Here is a 20,970-nt window from a genome sequence, read left to right as displayed (position 1 = left end):
TCTCATTTATTCCTATGGATTCATCTTCTTTTTTGTCCTCTGTGTTTTTTGTTTCAAAATGTAGCCTTAAGCCAAAGTGATGTTATAGAATAGATAACCAAACATGTCAGTGGACCCCTGACCATCACAACCTTATAGATAAATAGATCTATACTTTCTTTATCCAAAGTTTGGAAATTGTTTTGTCACAGCAGCATTTTGACAGTCAATGTACAAGAATAACAACAAGTAATTTTGTTACTTTTGTTAACTATTTCACAGTTTTTCTGGCCCCATAAAATCAAGGTTCTTAGCGGTCCAACAACCAGGCTGAGTCGGGCTGAGTATGCTAAACTAGAGAGAGAATCGCTGGCAAGGGGGCTACAACCGCTTCATCACGTGTATTTCGGTTTTATTCACGGCATTCGTGTTGTTATTCTACAGTATTGTTGTTTTATAGTTATTTGTTAATGTATACAACCCAATTTGTGTTCTTTGAAATTGAAAAGGATATTGTGTTTGTTACTTTCGTTGCAGCATGTATCAAGTGTAATTTGGCTTGGCTTCCTATTTTTTATGGACATGCTTTTATTTTGAAAGTTAGCGCTGTTGACAGGAAGTTGTTGTTGCTATGGAAACAACGTGACGGAGATTAACGGAGAAAAGTAATATCTACATATAAAGACGGAGAAAGTAAACGATAACGTTTATGGTTAAGTGTTAGCACCCCCCGAAGAGGCACAAGCTCTTACGTTGATATTGGATATTTCAATAAATTCAATTTGAAAACAACGAAAAATGATGTATGAAAAAGAAAGACAGAGGGCAACAAAAAGCAATTTCAAAGCTTGCAAAAACCTGTGGGAATAACATCGCCTGCATCTATATCTGCATCTATCTAGTTCTTCATTTAGTTACTAAGAAAAAGCGAGAGAGTCTGCAAAGTGCATAAACACTGAAAGGAAACAGCATTTACTTTGATTATTATAAATAAGAAACCTCACAGAGCTTTGCAAATGACTTACATACAAAAAAACACTTTGAATGTTTTAAGCTTTTTCAAAAAAAGTTTGTATTGGGGTTGGTTGTATATTTTGGTATTTTAATATTTCAGTATTTCAGTCAACCTACCTTCCCATGAGCGTATGAATAGCACAGTTCCTCCCTGTTTATTCCCCTCCTGCTTCCCCTCTACTGCGGGAGAATTGGGTTTTGTTTTCAATAGATGCAGAATCTAGAGCATGTCATTTCACACGTCCTCTTGATTTATATTTTAATATAACTGTTAGGTAATTACATTACACGCTTGCTTCCCACTGCCATGTTTCTGCAATAAAAGTGTGTGTTTTTCTGAGGCTGTTCACACACCAAGTGTGCTCTTATGTGCTTTGGCTAAAATGTATACAAATACAGAAAATAGGTTTACCTTATTCTTCCTACGCCAGTGCAACCACACTTTTTATATCCAGCGTAGCATCTGTGAACAACCTGAATGTATGTCCTTTTCAATCTGTTGTGGCTTTGGTTTGGAGATAAGTTGGTACAACCTCAACTGTCAGTCCTGTTGCTGACATATAAACAGCCATATTCTGTAACATGTTTGTACCATAGACTCTATATAAGAAGTTTAAATAGTTACTGTGACATCACCCATTTGGTTTGTCAATTCATGTTTTGAAGACTAGAGTTTGGCTTTTTAGTTGGCACCTTTTATAAACCAGGAAAACATGTTTCCGATTATTCCGACACAACATTAATGCAGCTCAAAAGCCCTTTCTGCCAATGTTCATTGAAGTGAAACATCATTTGTCTTATGTGCTCCAAAAGGGTAATTATAAATAAAAATCTGGCCAGTATTCTTTTTTTGCCATCTTGGTTTGCCAAACGTTAGAAACATGACCTGCTTGGCTGACACAAAGTACTTTCTAAAACAAACAACAAACAGAGCTTGTTCTTAGAGTGTCTTTTAGTACAACTGAAAGCTGCACATTTAATGAGCAATGCTGTGGTGGCAGATTAAAGAATACTTTAACCTAGCCCTTCAGAACATTCACTTCTTAAGAACATGTTTACTGAAGCAACAAATCAAGTGAGAAGTAAGGTAATTGTCTCATAAACTCGCCCACTGCTGATCATTAGAGAGAGAGCTGGTTTTAGGGACTTCTGCATTATATTCTCTCTTCAGACTCAGGGGGTTGCTACTTGATTTGCACCATCAAAACAAAGAATGCTCACTGAGGTGCTGACATTTGGAGGAACTCAAGTTGAACCCTTTCTCTTTTCTCTTACCTCCAGGATCCCGCCCCAGGTTAGAAGATGCCGCTCCCCGGATTGTGGAACACCCGTCTGATCTCATCGTGTCTAAGGGTGAGCCGGCCACCCTCAACTGTAAGGCGGAGGGCCGGCCCACTCCAATGGTGGAATGGTACAAAGATGGCGAGCGCGTGGAGACGGATCGAGAGGACCCTCGATCCCACCGGATGCTCTTACCCAGCGGCTCCCTCTTCTTCCTGAGAATTGTTCACGGGAGGCGGAGCAAACCTGATGAAGGTCTCTATGTTTGTGTGGCTCGAAACTACCTGGGAGAGGCGGTCAGTCGCAACGCATCGCTGGAGGTGGCAAGTAAGTCAGAGAACCTCACACACACGGAACAAAAAGGAACTGTGTGTAGGTGTCATGATATTCCACACTCTGGTGGCACGTTGGTAGCACTTTCTTTCCCCTACAGTGCCTCAGGTACTGAAAGCTCATGAATAATGGCATCCTGTTGTCCCGGGGATAATAGATAATGTGTTTGGGATGAGCTAAATTCTCGCCAGGGGGATTTTTTCCCCCCTAAAATGCTAGATTATATATTCATATTGAAATTGGCAAAAGGAGCGCTGGTTACTTAGCCACCGGTGGCTTGGCTAAATAACTGAGCTCATAGCTAATGTTGCCGAACTGAGGTTCCATTGAGATACATTATGATGGGTGAAGAAAAATGATAACGTCATGAACAAACAAACAATGAAATAGATAATATAGAGCCATTTTCTAATCTTATCAAAAACATGCAGACAGTTATTATGAAGTTAATGTGGGCTAGTGACATCCCTGTGTAGTGGAATACAGGCGTGTGGCGCAGTGGCCTAGTGCGTTGGTGTTCAGATCAGGGGAGCACAGGTTCAAACCCCACTGCAGTCAGCATGTCGTTGTGTCCCTGAGAAAATTCACCCCAAATTGCTCCTGTGTACTGAGTATGTAAGTCGCTTTGGATAAAAGCGTCTAACAAGTAACATGTAATGTATTACAAGTCTGTGTATAGGCAAGACATTTGACCTAGATTAGGTTAGTCTTATGTAATTCCAGTAATATTAACCAAATAAAATCACAGATTGATTTCAAGAGTAATACTGTGAGAGTGCAGGAGCGGCTTCAAAGGACTCTCTCTTATCATTTTTACTCGGCTGAGTTAACTTCAGACACCAGCCCTGACCCTGGTGTCAGATCTCCTGGGAACTTGCACTTGAGATCCACCCCCCACCCTCCTCTCCGGCCTCCAACACTTCATCCTATCTCCTCCCCAACATCCTCCCCAGCCTCAGAACCGGCCTCTGAACCATCCTCTGAACCGTCCTCTGAACCGGCCTCTGAACCATCCTCTGAACCGGCCTCTGAACCATCCTCTGAACCGGCCTCTGAACCGGCCTCAGAACCGGCCTCTGAACCATCCTCTGATCCATCCTCTGAACCGGCCTCTGAACCGTCCTCTGAACCGTCCTCTGAACCGGCCTCTGAACCGTCCTCTGAACCGTCCTCTGAACCGGCCTCTGAACCGTCCTCTGAACCGGCCTCTGAACCGGCCTCTGAACCATCCTCTGAACCGGCCTCTGAACCGGCCTCAGAACCGGCCTCTGAACCGGCCTCTGAACCATCCTCTGATCCATCCTCTGAACCGGCCTCTAAACCGGCCTCAGAACCGGCCTCTGAACCATCCTCTGATCCATCCTCTGAACCGGCCTCTGAACCATCCTCTGAACCGGCCTCAGAACCGGCCTCTGAACCATCCTCTGATCCATCCTCTGAACCGGCCTCTGAACCATCCTCTGAACCGGCCTCTGAACCAGGTCTGTTTCTATGGGAAGACAGCGAGCTCCTCTAAACAGATAAGAGTTGTCGCCACTGGACAGGAAGGCTAAAACAAATCTTCTTCAGGGAGGGGAAGGAAAGGCCACAGTTAGCTGGCAGCTTCTCTGGAGCAGATGTTACTTACTTAAAATACAACAAGCTCCTATCAGATGGCTGTCCAACGGACATTTTGTATTTTTTTCTCTGCATAACAAAGCTGCTTTTGATCAGCAGCACTTTAATGAAATGCAGATAGGGCCATCTCAAGCTTTAATGTTAGAAAAGAACCATAAAGTATCCTCTAGCTTTGTTTTGACAGCAGCAGGTAATTAATAAATGGAGACAGTTTGTATGAATTAAAATATAAAGATGAGTTTATTTATTTATTGCTGTTAAAAATTTCACTTCTGACTTCTTTCCCAATAGAAAACTAGTGAATGACAGATATCATTGACATTGATTGAATGTACTGATCATTATGTGATATTGACAGCCTTCTCACAGAAAGAAAACGTGCCTTTGTTATCCTTATACAACCTAAACAAAATAACTTTAAACGGCATGCTTTTAGCGGTTTTTGCAGAGACACCAGTGAAGTTTTAAATAATTCCTCTAACCCCTGAATCTTGCCTCTCGCGATTGAATCTAATATTTAAAAATAGAGAATAACTCAAACCCGCTGAAAGCGGTAAAAGAAACTCCACTCCAAATAAAAATGTGTGAAACTCCAGAATCAAACACCTTACAGCCGGCATCATATTTCCCTGAAATGCTGCAGCCCTTCATTTAATAATCCATCTGAATCCCCCCCCCCCCCCCACCTTGCCATAGCTCTGTTTAGGTGCTGGCATCAGAAGCTGCTGGATATTAGTGATATAACTGATATAAGCCGTATAGCAGGTAGTATAGCAGAGGTCTTGTGAATCACTTTAAAAATAAAGGAATTAAGTAGAAAACTCCCCATGAAGTATCCCTAATGTGTTTCTCCACTGCACTCCTTTTTGTGTTGTGCAGCAGTTTTCTTTGCGGTGGAAGTGTTTTCCTGTGTGTTCTGAGCCTGTTGGTGTAGTAGCAGTGTCATGCAGTCTGCACGGCCTCACAGCTGATCACTTCATCTGTTTTCTGTAGAGCAAGCTTTCTGTTGCTTTTCCTCTCTGCTCCTGCTCCTTCGGGAAGAGACACTCTCTGCAGCTGTCTGCAAACACACACTCGCAAAGGGACCATTTTGTGCACAGCAGTTGTTCTGACAGATAGGAATCCCTTATCCACTGTGGTGGAGAAGAAACTGCAAGTGTGTGTTTTACAGGAGTGTCTGTCTGCAAAGAAACACCATTCCACTAACACTGAAACTGAAAGTAATAATATTAAGTTTAAATTTAAAAAAAATGAGGTTCAACTTAATATTATTGCTTTCAACTAACCACATTTTCAGTGTGCCTCCGGAGAAAGCAAGAGGTTACATAGAACAAACACTGGCCAGTGCCAAAGCCAAGCAAGTCCCGGCTCCTGCCAACCCCCCCTGCATGGTACCAATGGGGCCGGAGATAAGTCCACAGGCACAGGGGCCCGCCCGGAGCAGAGGGGCCTCAGCGTGGCAGCAGGCTCTCTGTGGCACTCTTATCTGCCCAGTCTGTGCCTTGGAAGCACTGAGGGCACACTGGGAGGAGTGTGAGTGAGTGTGTATATTTGGAATCAGGGTGGGAGCCAACACAGTGGGAAGGGTGGAAGGTTCAGGAGGTTTAACCCCTTACAGTCCATCTGCTGCAGGCTGAGAGGCAGGCGGGGGGGCGGAGGCCACTGCGCTGCAGTATGGAGGAACTGGCAGAGTTTGTGTGCTGACCAATGCACCTGACAGGAGTTTGTCTGGAAGTGGCTTATGTTGTTGTGTCATATGTTAATCTCTTCGTACATGGAATAACGGGGCACAGATATCTTTTGCTGAAGACAGCTTGTCTAGCATGTAGGATTGAAGCAGGAGTTGATTAGCGAGACTTTAGAGGTCGAACTAATGCTTCACTACACATTCCATCTTGTAGCTGTAGTTTAAAATTGCAGTTTTAACTTTGAAATCTATCTTTTGAAGATCAAACCCCTTTAGCTTTAAATGTGTCTGCAAAATGTTTGATTTCTCACTGACAAAAACATATGTAAAAAACGTACACTTTCTCCACCCTGAACGCCGTCACAGTAAGTAAGTAAGTGAAACTTTATATAGCACCCTTCTCAACACGGATGTACAAAGTGCTTTACAGTACAGTACACAGGACACAATTCAAAGTACAACTATAACATGTAGAATAAAAGGCATAAAACAGCAGCAGGTAATACATAGGATAAAACACCAATAAAAGACAGCTACTAACTCACCTCCTCCGACAACCCAAAGGCCTGTCGGAAGAGGTGGGTCTTTAACTGCCCCTTAAAAATCTCTATTGAGGCAGAGGTTTTTATTATCTGGGGGAGTTTGTTCCAAAGCCTTGGGGCCACCGCCTCAAAGGCACGGTCCCCCTTAGTCTTTAGCCTGGTTCGGGGCACCCTTAGGAGGCCTTGCTCAGAGGACCTCAGGGCCCGGGTTGTGATGTGAGGGTGGATCAGGTCATTGATGTAGGCTGGGGCTTGGCCATGGACAGCTCTATATGTGAAGACCAGTACTTTGAATTGGGTTCTGAGATGGACAGGGAGCCAGTGCAGGGCAGAAAGAATCGGAGTGATGTGGCATGTTTTTTTGGACCGAGTGAGTAATCTGGCTGCAGCATTTTGGACCTGTTGTAACCGGTTTATCGATGTTTTGTTGAGGCAGGAGAACAGAGCATTACAGTAATCAAGCCGGGATGAAATAAAGGCATGGATAGCCATCTCCAGTTCTGCTTTAGCTAGAACCCCCCTGAGCTTGGCAATGTTCCTGAGATGGAAAAAACAGGTACGGGTCAGAAGTTTTATGTGTTTGTCTCTAGTAGCATAGACTGATCGAAAATTACACCAAGGTTTTTGATGTTTGCCCTTATGTTACCACTGAATGAACCCAGGTAACTTGCTACCTTAGAGGCGATGTTATCAGCCGCTAAGATCAAGACTTCCGTTTTCGATGCATTGAGCTGTAGGAAGTTGCTTGACATCCACTCCTCAATTGCAGACAGACATTTTGACAGGTTTGAAGGAGAAGTATATCTGGATATCATCTGCGTAGCAGTGATACGAGACACCCTCAAATTGGCTAATTAAGCGGCTTAATGGGAGCATGTACAGGGCAAAAAGAAGGGGGGCTAAAACAGAACCCTGGGGCAGGCCACAGGATAGGGGAGTGCTATGTGATGAGAACGGGCCCACCGCCACGGAGAAACTTCTCCCACTGAGGTACGAGGCAAACCACTGGAGGGCAGACCCTGAGATGCCTACCCACTCCCTGAGTCTATCTAGCATGATGGCGTGGTCCATTGTGTCAAACGCTGCACTCAGGTCCAACAACACCAGAACCATGCAATCGCCTGCATCCGATGCCATCATGAGGTCATTGGAGACCCTGAGGAGAGCAACCCGTGGAGTGGTGTTTTCTGAAACCTGATTGGAATTTGTCATGGATTTTATTGTCATTCAGAAATGTATTGAGTTGATTAGCAACAACTTTTTCTAAAACTTTTGACACAAATGGGAGCTTTGAGATGGGCCTGTAATTATTCAGGAGGGAGGGATCTAGATTGGGTTTTTTGAGAAGGGGCTGCTTAAAAAATGATGGGACGGAGCCAGAGATAATGGAGATGTTTATAATGTGGAGCATATGGAGCTATTTCAAGGTCATAAGTTTTGATCATTCAAAAAAATACAATTTATTTGAAAGTTCAAGTTTTTATCCTGAACTTTGAAAAATACAATGATGTATTCAAAATAAAAATAAGTATTTTGAAATCATTTTTCAGGTTGAATATTATTTTTGATTCAGTTCAGCAATTTTTTTGGAATAAAATATTAATTTTCACTTTTATACATATTTTGATATTTGAATCCTTATTTTTTTCACATTGCTTTTCACCTTCAGATCGTTTTCACCTTCAGATCGTTTTCACCTTCAGATCGTTTTCACCTTCAGATCGTTTTCACCTTCAGATCGTTTTCACCTTCAGATCGTTTTCACCTTCAGATCGTTTTCACCTTCAGATCGTTTTCACCTTCAGATCGTTTTCACATTCAGATCGTTTTCACCTTCAGATCGTTTTCACCTTCAGATCGTTTTCACCTTCAGATCGTTTTCACCTTCAGATCGTTTTCACCTTCAGATCGTTTTCACCTTCAGATCGTTTTCACCTTCAGATCTTTTTCACCTTCAGATCGTTTTTCACCTTCAGATCTTTTTTTTTTCTCTTTCAGACTTTTGGCCCTGATGTTGCTTGGGGGGGGGCGGGGCTTAGCAAAGAGTAGTTTGACATCCTGAGTGACAGGCCTCCCTCTGTCATGTTGCCTTCATGGATGTTAGGTAGCGCTAGAAATATAACTCAATACTTTCTATAAACAATACTCCCGTGATTGGTGGTAAACAAAACTGATACCAGCGTCAAAGTTCCGTTAAGCGAGCTGTTGAGCATCGTAGTTGACAACAATCAAGGTATAAGAGCAATAAACTGTGCTAGAATGTGAAATTAGGCAAGGCAAGGCAATTTGATTTATATCGCACTTTTCAGCACGTGGCAAAGTGCTTTACAGATAAAAAGCAAACAACATTTAAGAACAAATACAGCACAAATACATTATTAAAAAGGCATTTAAAAACAGGCATAATAAGCAAAGGTAATGAAATAAATAAACACAGCAGGTACAGTACAGAATACATGACTGAAAAGGCATACTGTAGTGTGAGTATGGGCAGCTCAATTCAAAGCAGCGGCAAACAGGTGCGTTTTTAGTCGGGATTTAAAATAGGAAGTGTAATTTATCCCAAAATAATGTGTCCCTTTCGGAATAGGCGCACGTATTAACTGTATTTGGAAACTATTTGATGGGTCAATGTTTTCTTAACAATCATACCATTATCACACAGCTAGTTATACAATCTGAATGTGTTTTAATACTGTACTTGCATATGCTTATATAATACTTGCGTACTGCATACTATATAAAAAAAGAACAAGGTTTATAGTTCATGAAAGTATTCAAACTGACAATTAGGTACTTAATAACGTATGAGGGTATGTTCTGGTAACAGTTTCCACTAATTATTAATGACATGAATATTAAATGGAGTCTTTTCAAACTGCAGGAGGTAGAGCTGTGATGTAACTGGCGGACTACAGTCATTCATTTTGAAACAAACATTGTTAAACATGAAAAGCAGTAAAATATCAGTCTCAAATGTAGGATCAAAAGAAGTCACATACATGCTATGTATGTGTGCTGTTAGTGTAGCTGTCATCCAGATATACTCCTTCACATCATAAGCGTCTTTGGGTCCAGAAAAGCGCTATATAAAATGAATATATTATTATTTTATTATTATCCTTTTTTCAACCTGTAAGTTCCATTATCTTGCATTACGAACAGATCCAACATCACTTTACTGAATATTTCCTTCCAGAATGTGTGTTTAACATCCCAATCCTATCCTATTTCACGCATTAACAGAGGCTCTTTGATCCTGAAAATGCGCCCTACAAAGTGATGTGCCAGGAGCAGAGGCCAATTCATGTCAGTGGCATAAAAGTCAGTGAGGCACAATAGAGCTAACAGGCAGACACCCCTGGGTGGGGATCTGACATCAGAGCGACTCGCCCCAGCTCCCGGCGGATTCTCCTTTCAGTGTTTTATACGTTTTTATTATGCCTGCTACGTCTCTGCCGCCTGCTTTATGGCTCATGAATATGCACACTAACGGGGGGGGGGGGGGGGGGGCTTTTTATAAGGTGCTGGGGTGGAGTCAGATGCATTTCAAATAAAGCTGACTGGGGTAGTAACCTCTCAGGGTTTTAGGTCCAACCCCAACTCCTCTTTCAAAGGTTGCTTGGAGGTCACGCCTGCAAGGGTTAAGATGGCAGCTGTCTTGTGGAGTGTGGGGGATAAACAGGTGAAGATGTGATGAAACTCCTGTCTTCCTCTCTATATGTGTGTGTGTGTGTGTGTGTGTGTGTGTGTGTGTGTGTGTGTGTGTGTTGTGTGTGTGTGTGTGTGTGTGTGTGTGTGGTGTGTGTGTGTGTGTGGTGTGTGTGTGTGTGTGTGTGTGTGTGTGTGTGTGTGTGTGTGTGTGTGTGTGTGTGTGTGTGTGTGTGTGTGTGTGTGTGTGTGTGTGTGTGTGTGTGTGTGTGTGTGTGTGTGTGTGTGTGTGTGTGTGTGTACATCCTTATCCTTAGGTATTTGTAACAGTAGTCTGGGCGACTTTCTCACCCAGAGTAATCCTAGACACCAGTTTGGGAGAAACAGCTGAAACGTACTGTCACCACTTGGATCTTCCTTCTCTTTTTTGTGTCCACACACACACACACACACACACACACACACACACACACACACACACACACACACACACACACACACACACACACACACACACACACACACACACACACACACACACACACACACAGTTTTTGGATCAGTGTGAACCCTGTGCAGAGAAATGAATTTCAGGGTTTTATGGATTTGGAAATGGCAAAAGGATTTGGGGGTGCTGGTGAAGGAAAGAGTTATAGTAGGAGAGAGGTGGATGTCTGTGATGAGAGAGATAATGCATACCGTCAACCCCCCCCCCCCCGCTCGTTCCCTCTGCTGTCCGTGCTCTCGTGGAGCTGCCCTCTGCTCCTGTTATTAACCCACAGCTCTGCAGACATATGGCAGTGATTGGAGCTCCGTGCTGCATGCTGTCCTGCTCAATGCATGATGTCTACATGTCTGTACAATACCTGCTGACTGTCTGTACACACTTGACAGCAGTGTCAGTCAGTGCTGCCTTATTCCCCATCTCAATGTTTTTAAACAAATGTACTTTATTGCCATATCATGGTTTAAATTGTATTTATTGTGCCTTCCCCCCAAGACGCAATGACTCCTAATTGCATAGACTATATAACCATTTGTTGTCTTTAAACTTATTCTGAATAAGCTTATTTGATCTGTTTCCCTACTTTAAATGTGCTGATATTATCTCTTCAGCTATTACAGGGTAGCTGATTGTATCTGTATGACTTTTGAGCATTTTAAGGAGCAGCTCTTTCAGAGTCTAGTGGGCACATTTTAGAAGAATGAGAGGCTATTGACCTGCGATGTTGCCCGAAATTGAAATCTTCAGTTTTATGTTCATCAGCATATAAGTATATTTGTATTGTAATTGTTGTACAATAACTTTACCTATATTAGTTCTAGCATGGAGGTAATGCTGGTTATGTATTTGACTCAAGACTGTCATTGCTAAAACAATGACAAGACGATAACATAATGATATTTTTTGGATACGTCGTTATAGACACACATCCCGCTGTTATGAGTTTCACATTCAGCCCTCGCATAATCTCCTCTGCACCCAGAGGAGCAGGACAATGTTTCCCTCCAGCTGTCTGAAACACTTTGTCCTCTCAGACCCATTTGTCAGGACAGCACTGTTACTGTTATAGCAGCCTGGACGTCAGGGTGTGAATCCTCTGCTGCATCATATCCATACTAACATGAATCAGTGTGTGGATCTGTATTCAGCACAGTGAGCCCAGAGGGAGTGAGACAGTACACCATCACCTCTCACTCTGATGGTGTCTCCGATAACACCACCGCCCCTGTGTTTGTGACGATGAGTTGAGGGTGTGTTCATGCTTCACTAATACGATTGCAGCTCTCATCCGTGTGGGAGGTCGGGAGGCGATGGCCGTCCTGTTCTTAAAGGAAGGGGGATCAGATGGCCGGAGTGAGGCCAAGGGGGCCCCTGCTTAACCCCCTCTGCACGGCCCTCCGTCTGCTCGTCATTGAGCCAGACACACCAACCAAACCCTCCTCCAGAGGATAGCCATGAATTAATTAGACCTTAGTAAAGGGGAGGGGGCCAGTGTGACTGTGTGTGTGTGTGTGTGTGTGTGCGTGGTGTGTGTGTGTGTGTGTGTGTGTGTGTGTGTGTGTGTGTGTGTGTGTGTGTGTGTGTGTGTGTGTGTGTGTGTGTTGTTGTGTGTGTGTGTGTGTGTGTGTGTGTGTGTGTGTGTGGTGTGTGTAGTGTTGTGTGTGTGGTGTGGGTTGTGTGTGTGTGTGTGTGTGTGTGTGTGTGTGTGTGTGTGTGTGTGTGTGTGTGGTGTGTGTGTGTGTGTGTGTGTGTGTGTTAAAGGGTCAGCAAGACAAAAGCAGAAGGATGAGGGGTTGGGGCTGGAGGGGAGGCGTTGACAACAGGTGGTGTGAGGAAGAGCTTTAACCTCCTCCCCCCTTAACGACAGTGTAGCAACAGGGGCCACAGGGGCCGCAGAGAAAATTGAACCCCTTGCTCCAACTGTTGTGGTCCACTGACAGCCCATTATCTCGTAGTGCGCACCGGCCCCCGCTAAATGACCTTTCTTATTGGTAGTTTCCTCGGCTGCATCCCATTTATGTGTGAACCTACTGTGGCTACCCTCATACAAGCGATACAGGGGGGGCATTGACAAAACTCCACTGAATACATTAAGTGTGGATGCAATATGTATGATTTTTGCTCAAGTATCTTGATTAAGATTGTAATTAATTAAGAGTCATTAGTCATGGTCTTACAGGATGCAAATGCCCCCCCGCTGAGCTCATTGAGGCCAACAACAGCCTCTGGCAAAGCGACACAATGAGCTGTGTGGTGTCAGTGTGTTGCTTCAGGGTACGGATTAAGAGGCAGTTTGATTTATAAAGCATGTTTCACACACAGAGGTTCAAGGTGCTGAGAGAAATAGAAACACACCAGGAAGTCCAGTCAGATGATTACAGAACTGTAAATATATCACATTCACTATTATTTGTTTTGTCTGATTGTTGATTCTTTTGGAGCGTCAGTGCTTGTGTTACAGGAACACCACCACGATATTTCATCCTTGAAGGGGTTTTATGGACTTAATTTGGGTCCAGTCATTATTATGAATCTTTAACTTGTATTATATTATATTAAAGCATTTTATGATATTAAAGTATTTTTGTTAGTTTGTTGTTTCCGTTAATTTACGGTGTTGAACATACAATCTGTGGGCTGTGAAAAGGAGATGAGGAAATGTTCTCTAACCTAAAAGAAGAAGAACAATAAGACATCCCAGAAATAAATGGATATTAAAAAAAACAAATGAAATAAATAAGAGGAAAATGTTACCTATATTGTTTCCTTCATAATAGTCCAATGTTTGTCAGCTCATGCTACAAGGTCGTTCACATGATATGTGTACTTGCATGTGGTAGATTGCAGTTGATTGGTCAGCCAGGATATGCGGTGCACATTGACAGCATTTAAACCCAGACTGATAGTGAGGCTGATAGTTTGTTAATGTGTTGTTCATGTCAGAATCCGGCCGTAGGGGAATCATGATAACAGACAGTCCGTTCTGAATCAGCAGAGTAAAACAATGAAACAAAAAGGCAACATTAATGTGATGAGATGCAACAAGTAAATAGACTAAATAACAAACGCAAATAACATCCGCTTTGGGCATGAGTATAGGACACATTAGCAGAGGGCGGAGTTTAAAAGAAATGCATCAATTCATCACAATTAAACGAGGAGTAGGACACATCTGGGGAGTTTCAGGCGTCATTAATGACGGACAACCAACACAATCAATACACGCTTCAAAGAAAATCAGTGGAACCCACTCAGAGCATCTTCAAAGAGCGGATAAACAGGGAGGACTTAGGAAACACAAGGAGAAGTGTCGGGTCGCCTTGTTATTAGGCAGCAACAAACTGAGTGATAATAAAGCTTAAATCACCAAATTGAGCCTTCTAAGAATACACATAATTGTGTTGGGCCTTTGGAGCACATTGCAGTTGATGAACCAATCAGTGGAGATGTTGGGAAAATCATTGTGTTTATTGACCCACAGATTGTGGTTATTGATGAGTTTATCCTATCCAAAGGACAGCTGAGTTTCCAGCTGTAGGACTTTGTCTGCAGTAACTGGACATGTCAATGTTTTTCATGTAGTTGCAAGACAATTTAGTGTAATCATTGAACTTACAGTAATTCAACTTAATTGAAAACAAATGAAGTCATTAGACATATAATTCCAGTCAGTTGGCCACACATTCTGATGCATTAATATGAGTGTCTGTCCATCGACTGGTAAATGTTAAATTGTGCATTTTGTTCATTTCCATGGTTCCCCTTCTGAATATGAATAAGGGGGTTATTCTCTTCACTTTTGTGTTGTTCACTGTTTGATGTCCTATCATGAGCATGGTCTTGAGCAATGAGAGCTCGTTGATCAGTTCAGATTGCATGTCTGCATTGTTAGTATGAGCATTGTTGTTCACTCAGTCACAGTTTCTCTAGGCTCACCTATCCAATTCCACAGCGTAGGCATGTCTAAAAGGCCGTCTCTCCATTCAAACTAACCTGAAGAACTTTTCTTTTGAAGGAAGCAGTTAGCTATGGTTCAAAATAATACTTGTCTTTGTGGTCAAAAAGGTATTTCAGGGATATTTAAGTATATTTGACCTGTCTGCACATGGTTAGTACGAGGGCAAACAGCTGTGGAAAATGCTTATTGATTTCTACTCCTGTGTATTTGTACGGGATTCATTTCTTCTTAAGACGGGCTCCCACCTACGAGTTATAAAAGGTCAGCGAACGAGGGCTTAAGTCATTCAATTGGAGCTAAATGGATTTCTTCTCAAAGATTCATCTATTTTTGGAGTTTGTTGACAGGGTGGAAAATTGGAACTGTTGCTCTCTCCTCCCCCAGTTGCACGCCACCTCCTCCCCTCTCAGTGCAGGGGTATGAATTAGCATGGCACACTACTCGCTTTGTAAAAAGTGTGCTGGGCACGAGGCAGGATACAAACCCCGGCCATCTGCCCACAGCTATGTGGACACAAACGTGGACATATGACGGGGAGAACTGTGGCCTGGATTGGGCTTCGGCCATAAGCTGTGTTAGCAGACAGGGACAGCTGATGGGTCATCTGCCACACAGACAGCTCTCTGTGAACAGGAAGACGCTGATGTCAGATACACACTTCACCTTCTTCACCTCTCGGGCACTGGCAGGAAGTGCACAGTGTCTGAGTCAGCGATATTACAATGGAACCGCACACATGCAGAACACGACAGGGCGGGGTGTCGTGTGTGTGGGCAAACACCAAAATACACTGCTAAGATAATTGACAGCACTTATACAAGATGGTCAAAAACTGCAGAGACTTACAAGCACCTGTCGGTTCTCCTGCTCTGTGTTTAGCTTTCAGCCGTCTACCTGGAAGAAAAAAGGCTGTTTTCCAACAGAATAACTGTATTAGGTTAGTTGAAAGCAATACTTTTTTTTAACTTAATATGATTGCTTTCAACTAACCTAATACAGTTATGTGAAATCTGTTGACATACTACATTTGATTAAAGTGAGGTGGGGCACTAGGTTACAGGATGTATTAATGCTACATCCAGGAAATGAAATGGCTTAACAGTTGCTAAAACTCGTGTTGGAGATTTAAAATACTATGCAGACTTCAGTAACATCAGAGTTCTCCTGCCTCTAAATGATCAAAGGTTACTTTTGATATAATTAATTCTACTAGGAATTGGATAATACTTGTATTACGTACTTGCATTCGTCCCATTGAAATGAATGAGGAGGCGGGGCTTTATGACGCAGTAAACACGGCTTTATTTCCTTTTACATTGTTGGAGTGAAATTCTTTAAGGTATTCATTGCCCCCATCCTGCACTGGTCTATAATTAATGGCTTGTGTGTGAGTGTTGGGAGGGGTGGGGGGCACCTATTTTCTATAGGCGGCCCTGTACCCCCCCCCCTCTCCTTGAGGTTTAGTTAAAGAGTACTTCTGGTTTTCCACATGGGTGAACTACAGTAGGCCTGATTGGGCTGGAGGGTCAGCTGAGGGCAGCTGGGGGCAGGCGGGTTGGGGGGTTAGGGGGGCTCGCCTTACAATGAGCTGCTCAGCCATTCTCTGTGACCCTCTTACCCCTCGCTATAGGCAGCACGACGTCAGCCATTACTAGATTAAAGTAATCCTCTTTTCAGGGCCAGACAATTGGTTTATTAGCTGACCACACTCAGGAGCCCGGCCACCTCCCTGTAATGGTTTTGTTGTGGGGGGTCCTGGGGTGGGTGTTCTTGGTGGAGGGTGGGAAGAAGGGGGAGTCTTTTGCTGTTGTCTCCTTAGCAAGGCCATACATTACTCCTGTAATACTTCTCCTTGTTTAACCCTTTACACCGTGTGTGTGTGTGTGTGTGTGTGTGTGTGTGTGTGTGTGTGTGTGTGTGTGTGTGTGTGTGTGTGTGTGTGTGTGTGTGTGTGTGTGTGTGTGTGTGTGTGTGTGTGTGTGTGTGTGTGTGACTTGGAGAGGGTCTGAGTCCGACCCTTGTCAATTAACTACAGGGGTCCCTCAGGGCTCTGTTCTTGGTCCCCTCCTCTTCTCCTTGTACACAAACTCGCTCGGATCAGTCATTAGCCCGCATGGTTTTTCTTACCACTACTACGCTGACGACACCCAATTAATTCTGTCCTTTCCCCGCTCAGAGACCCAGGTCGTTGCACGCATCTCTGCTTGTCTAGCTGACATCTCTCAGTGGATGTCTGCTCACCACCTCAAGCTCAACCTTGACAAGACTGAGCTGCTCTTCCTCCCGGGAAAAGATTGTCCAACTCTTGACCTGACAATCAACATCGGCACCTCAGTTGTTTCCCCGACTCAGACTGCAAGGAATCTGGGTGTGACCCTAGATAACAACCTATCCTTCACTGCAAACATCGCTGCTACAACCCGTTGCTACAGATACACGCTTTACAACATCAGGAAGATACGTCCCCAGCTGACTCAGAAAGCGACTCAGGTTCTGGTCCAGGCTCTCGTCATCTCACGCCTAGACTACTGCAACTCCCTCCTGGCTGGTCTACCTGCATGTGCCATCCGACCTCTGCAGCTCATCCAGAATGCAGCGGCTCGTCTGGTCTTCAACCTTCCTAAATTCTCCCACACCACTCCGCTCCTCCGCTCCCTTCACTGGCTTCCGGTAACTGCTAGAATCCACTTCAAGACAATGGTACTTGCTTACCATGCTGCGAATGGATCTGGCCCTTCCTACATCCAGGACATGGTTAAACCGTACACCCCAGCGCGTGCACTACGCTCTGTATCAGCCAAACGACTCGTTGCGCCCTCGCTGCGAGGGGGACCCAAGTTCCCATCGGCGAAAACACGTGGGCTTGCTGTCCTGGCTCCAAGATGGTGGAATGAGCTCCCCATTGACATCAGGACGGCAGATAGCTTGCACATCTTCCGGCGCAAACTGAAAACTCATCTCTTTCGACTCCACTTCGAGCGTTAGAACTATTAACGAAGCACTTTTATACTAATAAAGGACTGGATTACCTAAAGCCAGTTGAGTAGCACTTGAAATGTTTGGCTCTATGAAACCTGATGTACTTATATGATTCTGTTTTCTTCAAGGTTGTGTCTTCCTGGTCGAATGTACTTATTGTAAGTCGCTTTGGATAAAAGCGTCAGCTAAATGCAATGTGTGTGTGTGTGTGTGTGTGTGTGTGTGTGTGTGGTGTGTGTGTGTGTGTGTGTGTGGTGTGTGTGTGTGTGTGTGTGTGTGTGTGTGGTGGTGTGTTGTGTGTGTGTGTGTGTGTGTGTGTGTGTGGTGTGTGTGTGTGTGTGTGTGTGTGTGTGTGTGTGTGTGAGTGGTGTGTGTGTGTGTGTGTGTGTGTGTGTGTGTGTGTGTGTGTGTGTGTGTGTGTGTGTGTGTGTGTGTGTGTGTGTGTGTGTGTGTGTGTGTGTGGTGTGTGTGTGTGTGTGTGTGTGTCAAGGGGGGTTCTCTTTCATAGTGCATGGCACACTTGCAATTGAACGCAGCACCTACTATTCCTTATTGCATTTTGGACATATTGCCTGACTTACGCTCAGATTAAGTGCGAGTATGGATGTGCATGTTTGAACCCCCCTCCTCTCACTGCTTCCTTCTTAGTATGCAGTACAGTTTTTTTCCTCGGAATCTGTCCACTGGCTTTTTTGGCAAATAAATTCCCCTTCAAAATGCTATTTCATCTCCTCTTTTCTCCCGTTTCTGAAGGCAACCAAAGCAAAAAGTATCCTTTAAAATCAATTTCAAAATGTGAGTTTTTGATGACGGATTGTTCTTTGTCAAAGGGCCTAAGCATAAAGAAGAATCAGTTTTTATGAGCCTGTCAATCAGGCACGAACGGTTCACCTGATCATTTATTCAGGGAGTGGGGAGCTACTCAAGCTGAATTAAGCATTGTCAAACAGTTTGAATATTTCATGAATACGGCTCGAGTAGAAAGATAGATAGAGATGTAGCATGTCTTGTATGATATAAGTGTCCATAAGAGAGGCATCCAATTGCTTTTGTAACAAAGAGATGCATGGCTGAGGGATGCCTCTCTGCATGTACAATTAAGAATATACAATATGCCGGTTCAGAACAGCAAAAGGGAATGCAAATCAGCCTACGTACCCCTTGTACGTAAAAGGTTCCACTTAATATTATTGTTTTCAACTAACCTAATACAGTTATGTGAAATTGGTTGACATAATAGATTTAATTCAAGTCAACGTTTCAGTGAGATGCTTGAGGCTCTATGGTTGAATATGAGAGGCCGTCTTAAGCTCAAAACTCATACTTGTTCTTACAAACAATATCAGAATCTCACACGTACACCATTAAACTCTTTTATACATATAGCTAAACACTTTTACACGCACAATCGTACTCTCTTTCACACACTTTTGTCTGGGCCATAAATCAAACTTACTTACATACCAAACAGTACTTTCTTAGAAACACTATTATTCCCACTTACAGACACCATCATACTACAATATAATACTCTAGCAGTGTATGCAAGTTAGAAAACTTTGTGTGTGAGAAAGAATAATAGTGTATGTGAGAGAGGAATTGTAGTACTGTATGCATGAGGGTATATATATGTATATATATATATATTGTGTGTGTGTGTGTGTGTGTGTGTGTGTGTGTGTGTGTGTGTGTGTGTGTGTGTGTGTGTGTGTGTGTGTGTGTGTGTGTGTGTGTGTGTGTGTGTGTGTGTGTGCATGCGATAGTGTATGTGAGAGAGGAATTGTAGTACGTATGAGGGTATAGTAGTGTGTGTGAGAGAGAATGATAGCATATGTGAAAGACAACGCTTGTGTTTTTGAGAGCTTATGACTGGTTTACAGCCTTGAAAACAAAGCCTGAAGCTGCTCAGAGCACTGCTAGCTACATTTGAGCTACAATAAGAACTTTTGGTAACACTTTATATTAAGGTACACCAATTCACCATCAACTAGTTGTTAATTAACATGCATATTAGCAGTATATTGGCTCTTTATTAGTCATTATAAAACACTTGACCATATTCTACAAGTAATAGGCCATTAGTTTAGAGTTTTTCCTCAATAACCCTCTAATTGGTGCTTATTTACTGCAAGTAAGGAAGTTGTTTGGTCTTAATATGCTCAATATGGGCCTAATAAGGCAGTAGTACCACACGAAGAGTCATTCTCCCATAATAACACTTAACAAATATGATCTATTCTTATGTAACAATACATGAAACTATAAGTGTTAATTAAGTCTAAATAACTCAAAATTAGGTATTTATATCTAAGAACATGTTCCCTATTCTAAAGTGAAGTCTTGTTCATAAGCTAGTAGTTTGACTCTAATTGACCTGAACAGGTTCCCTATTCTAAAGTTGCCTCCTCTTCACACTTTGTAAATACATTATAGCATGCAACTACTGAAATGAACCTCAACAGTATATGAACAAAGTAGGCACACGTTGAAATATCTGTTTTATTAAAGGTGGGGTAGGTAAATTTGAGAAACCAGCTCGAGTGCGCTAGAATTTGAAAATACACAGCCGGAAAAAATCTGCCACTTCCTTACAGAGCCCCTCCTCCAACACACACGAACGCGCACATGACCAATGAGGGCACGAGATAAGTTTGTGCACAGATGGAAGGCTGACAGGCAGGTAGGCCATCCAGTTACTTTAGCCGGGCCGGCTAAAATGATTGGTCATACTTTTTACAGTATTACGGCTTCCACAGATGACGTTTTTTTTATGGATTTTTTGTCAAAGCACTTCAGATATTCATTGCTATCGGGATGTTAAGAGCATTCCATGGAATATAACAAAAAGTGTATCTCGAGCCAGTTTCTCAAACTTACATACCCTACCTTTAAGCCCCTGTCACACTGTCCCGAAATGTACACCCGATGGACACACATATTGAATTGTGAATTTCGCACGAAGATGGCCCCGAACCACACACAAAGGCAACATTTACATTACATTTAAGACATACAACTGCAACGAAAGTAACACAAACAATTATGTTAAAGTACTATGATACTGTACTGATATTTTCAGACTTTGTTCTTTACTTTCTCCGTCTTTATATGTAGAATATATTAAGCTTTCTCCTTAATGTTGTTTCCATAGCAACAACAACTTCCTGTCAACTCGCCTTCAAAATAATATATTATATCCTTTTCAGTTTCACAGAACACAAATTGGGTTATTTACATAATATGTTACATGATTTTGTTGTGCAATAAAACAACCCGATGGACACACGATAAAGGAAATGTTCAAATTCGGCTGTGATCGTAGCAACATCGGGCCATTCTTGAGGGCATCTTAAGCCTTCGTATGACCGCCGGTGGAGTTTCTCAGGCTCCGGCAGCAACTTCGTGAGCGGTGGCAAAATCTTTG

The 20,970-nt window shown here is 43.0% G+C and overlaps 1 protein-coding gene across 1 annotated transcript in view; it reads left to right on the top strand.

Annotated features, from left to right (window-relative positions):
• robo3 (roundabout, axon guidance receptor, homolog 3 (Drosophila)) overlaps nt 1–20,970 on the top strand; it is a gene marked incomplete in the record, with an annotated part of 138,740 nt that overhangs the window by 18,020 nt on the left and 99,750 nt on the right. Inside the window, 1 exon segment of the mRNA XM_034232726.1 lies at nt 2,275–2,601. Within this exon segment, the coding sequence (XP_034088617.1) occupies nt 2,275–2,601 (327 nt within the window).

Source organism: Gymnodraco acuticeps, unplaced genomic scaffold (genome assembly GCF_902827175.1).
Source record: "Gymnodraco acuticeps unplaced genomic scaffold, fGymAcu1.1, whole genome shotgun sequence".
Classification (NCBI taxonomy): domain Eukaryota; kingdom Metazoa; phylum Chordata; class Actinopteri; order Perciformes; family Bathydraconidae; genus Gymnodraco; species Gymnodraco acuticeps.
This window is presented reverse-complemented; position numbering and strand designations above follow the sequence as displayed.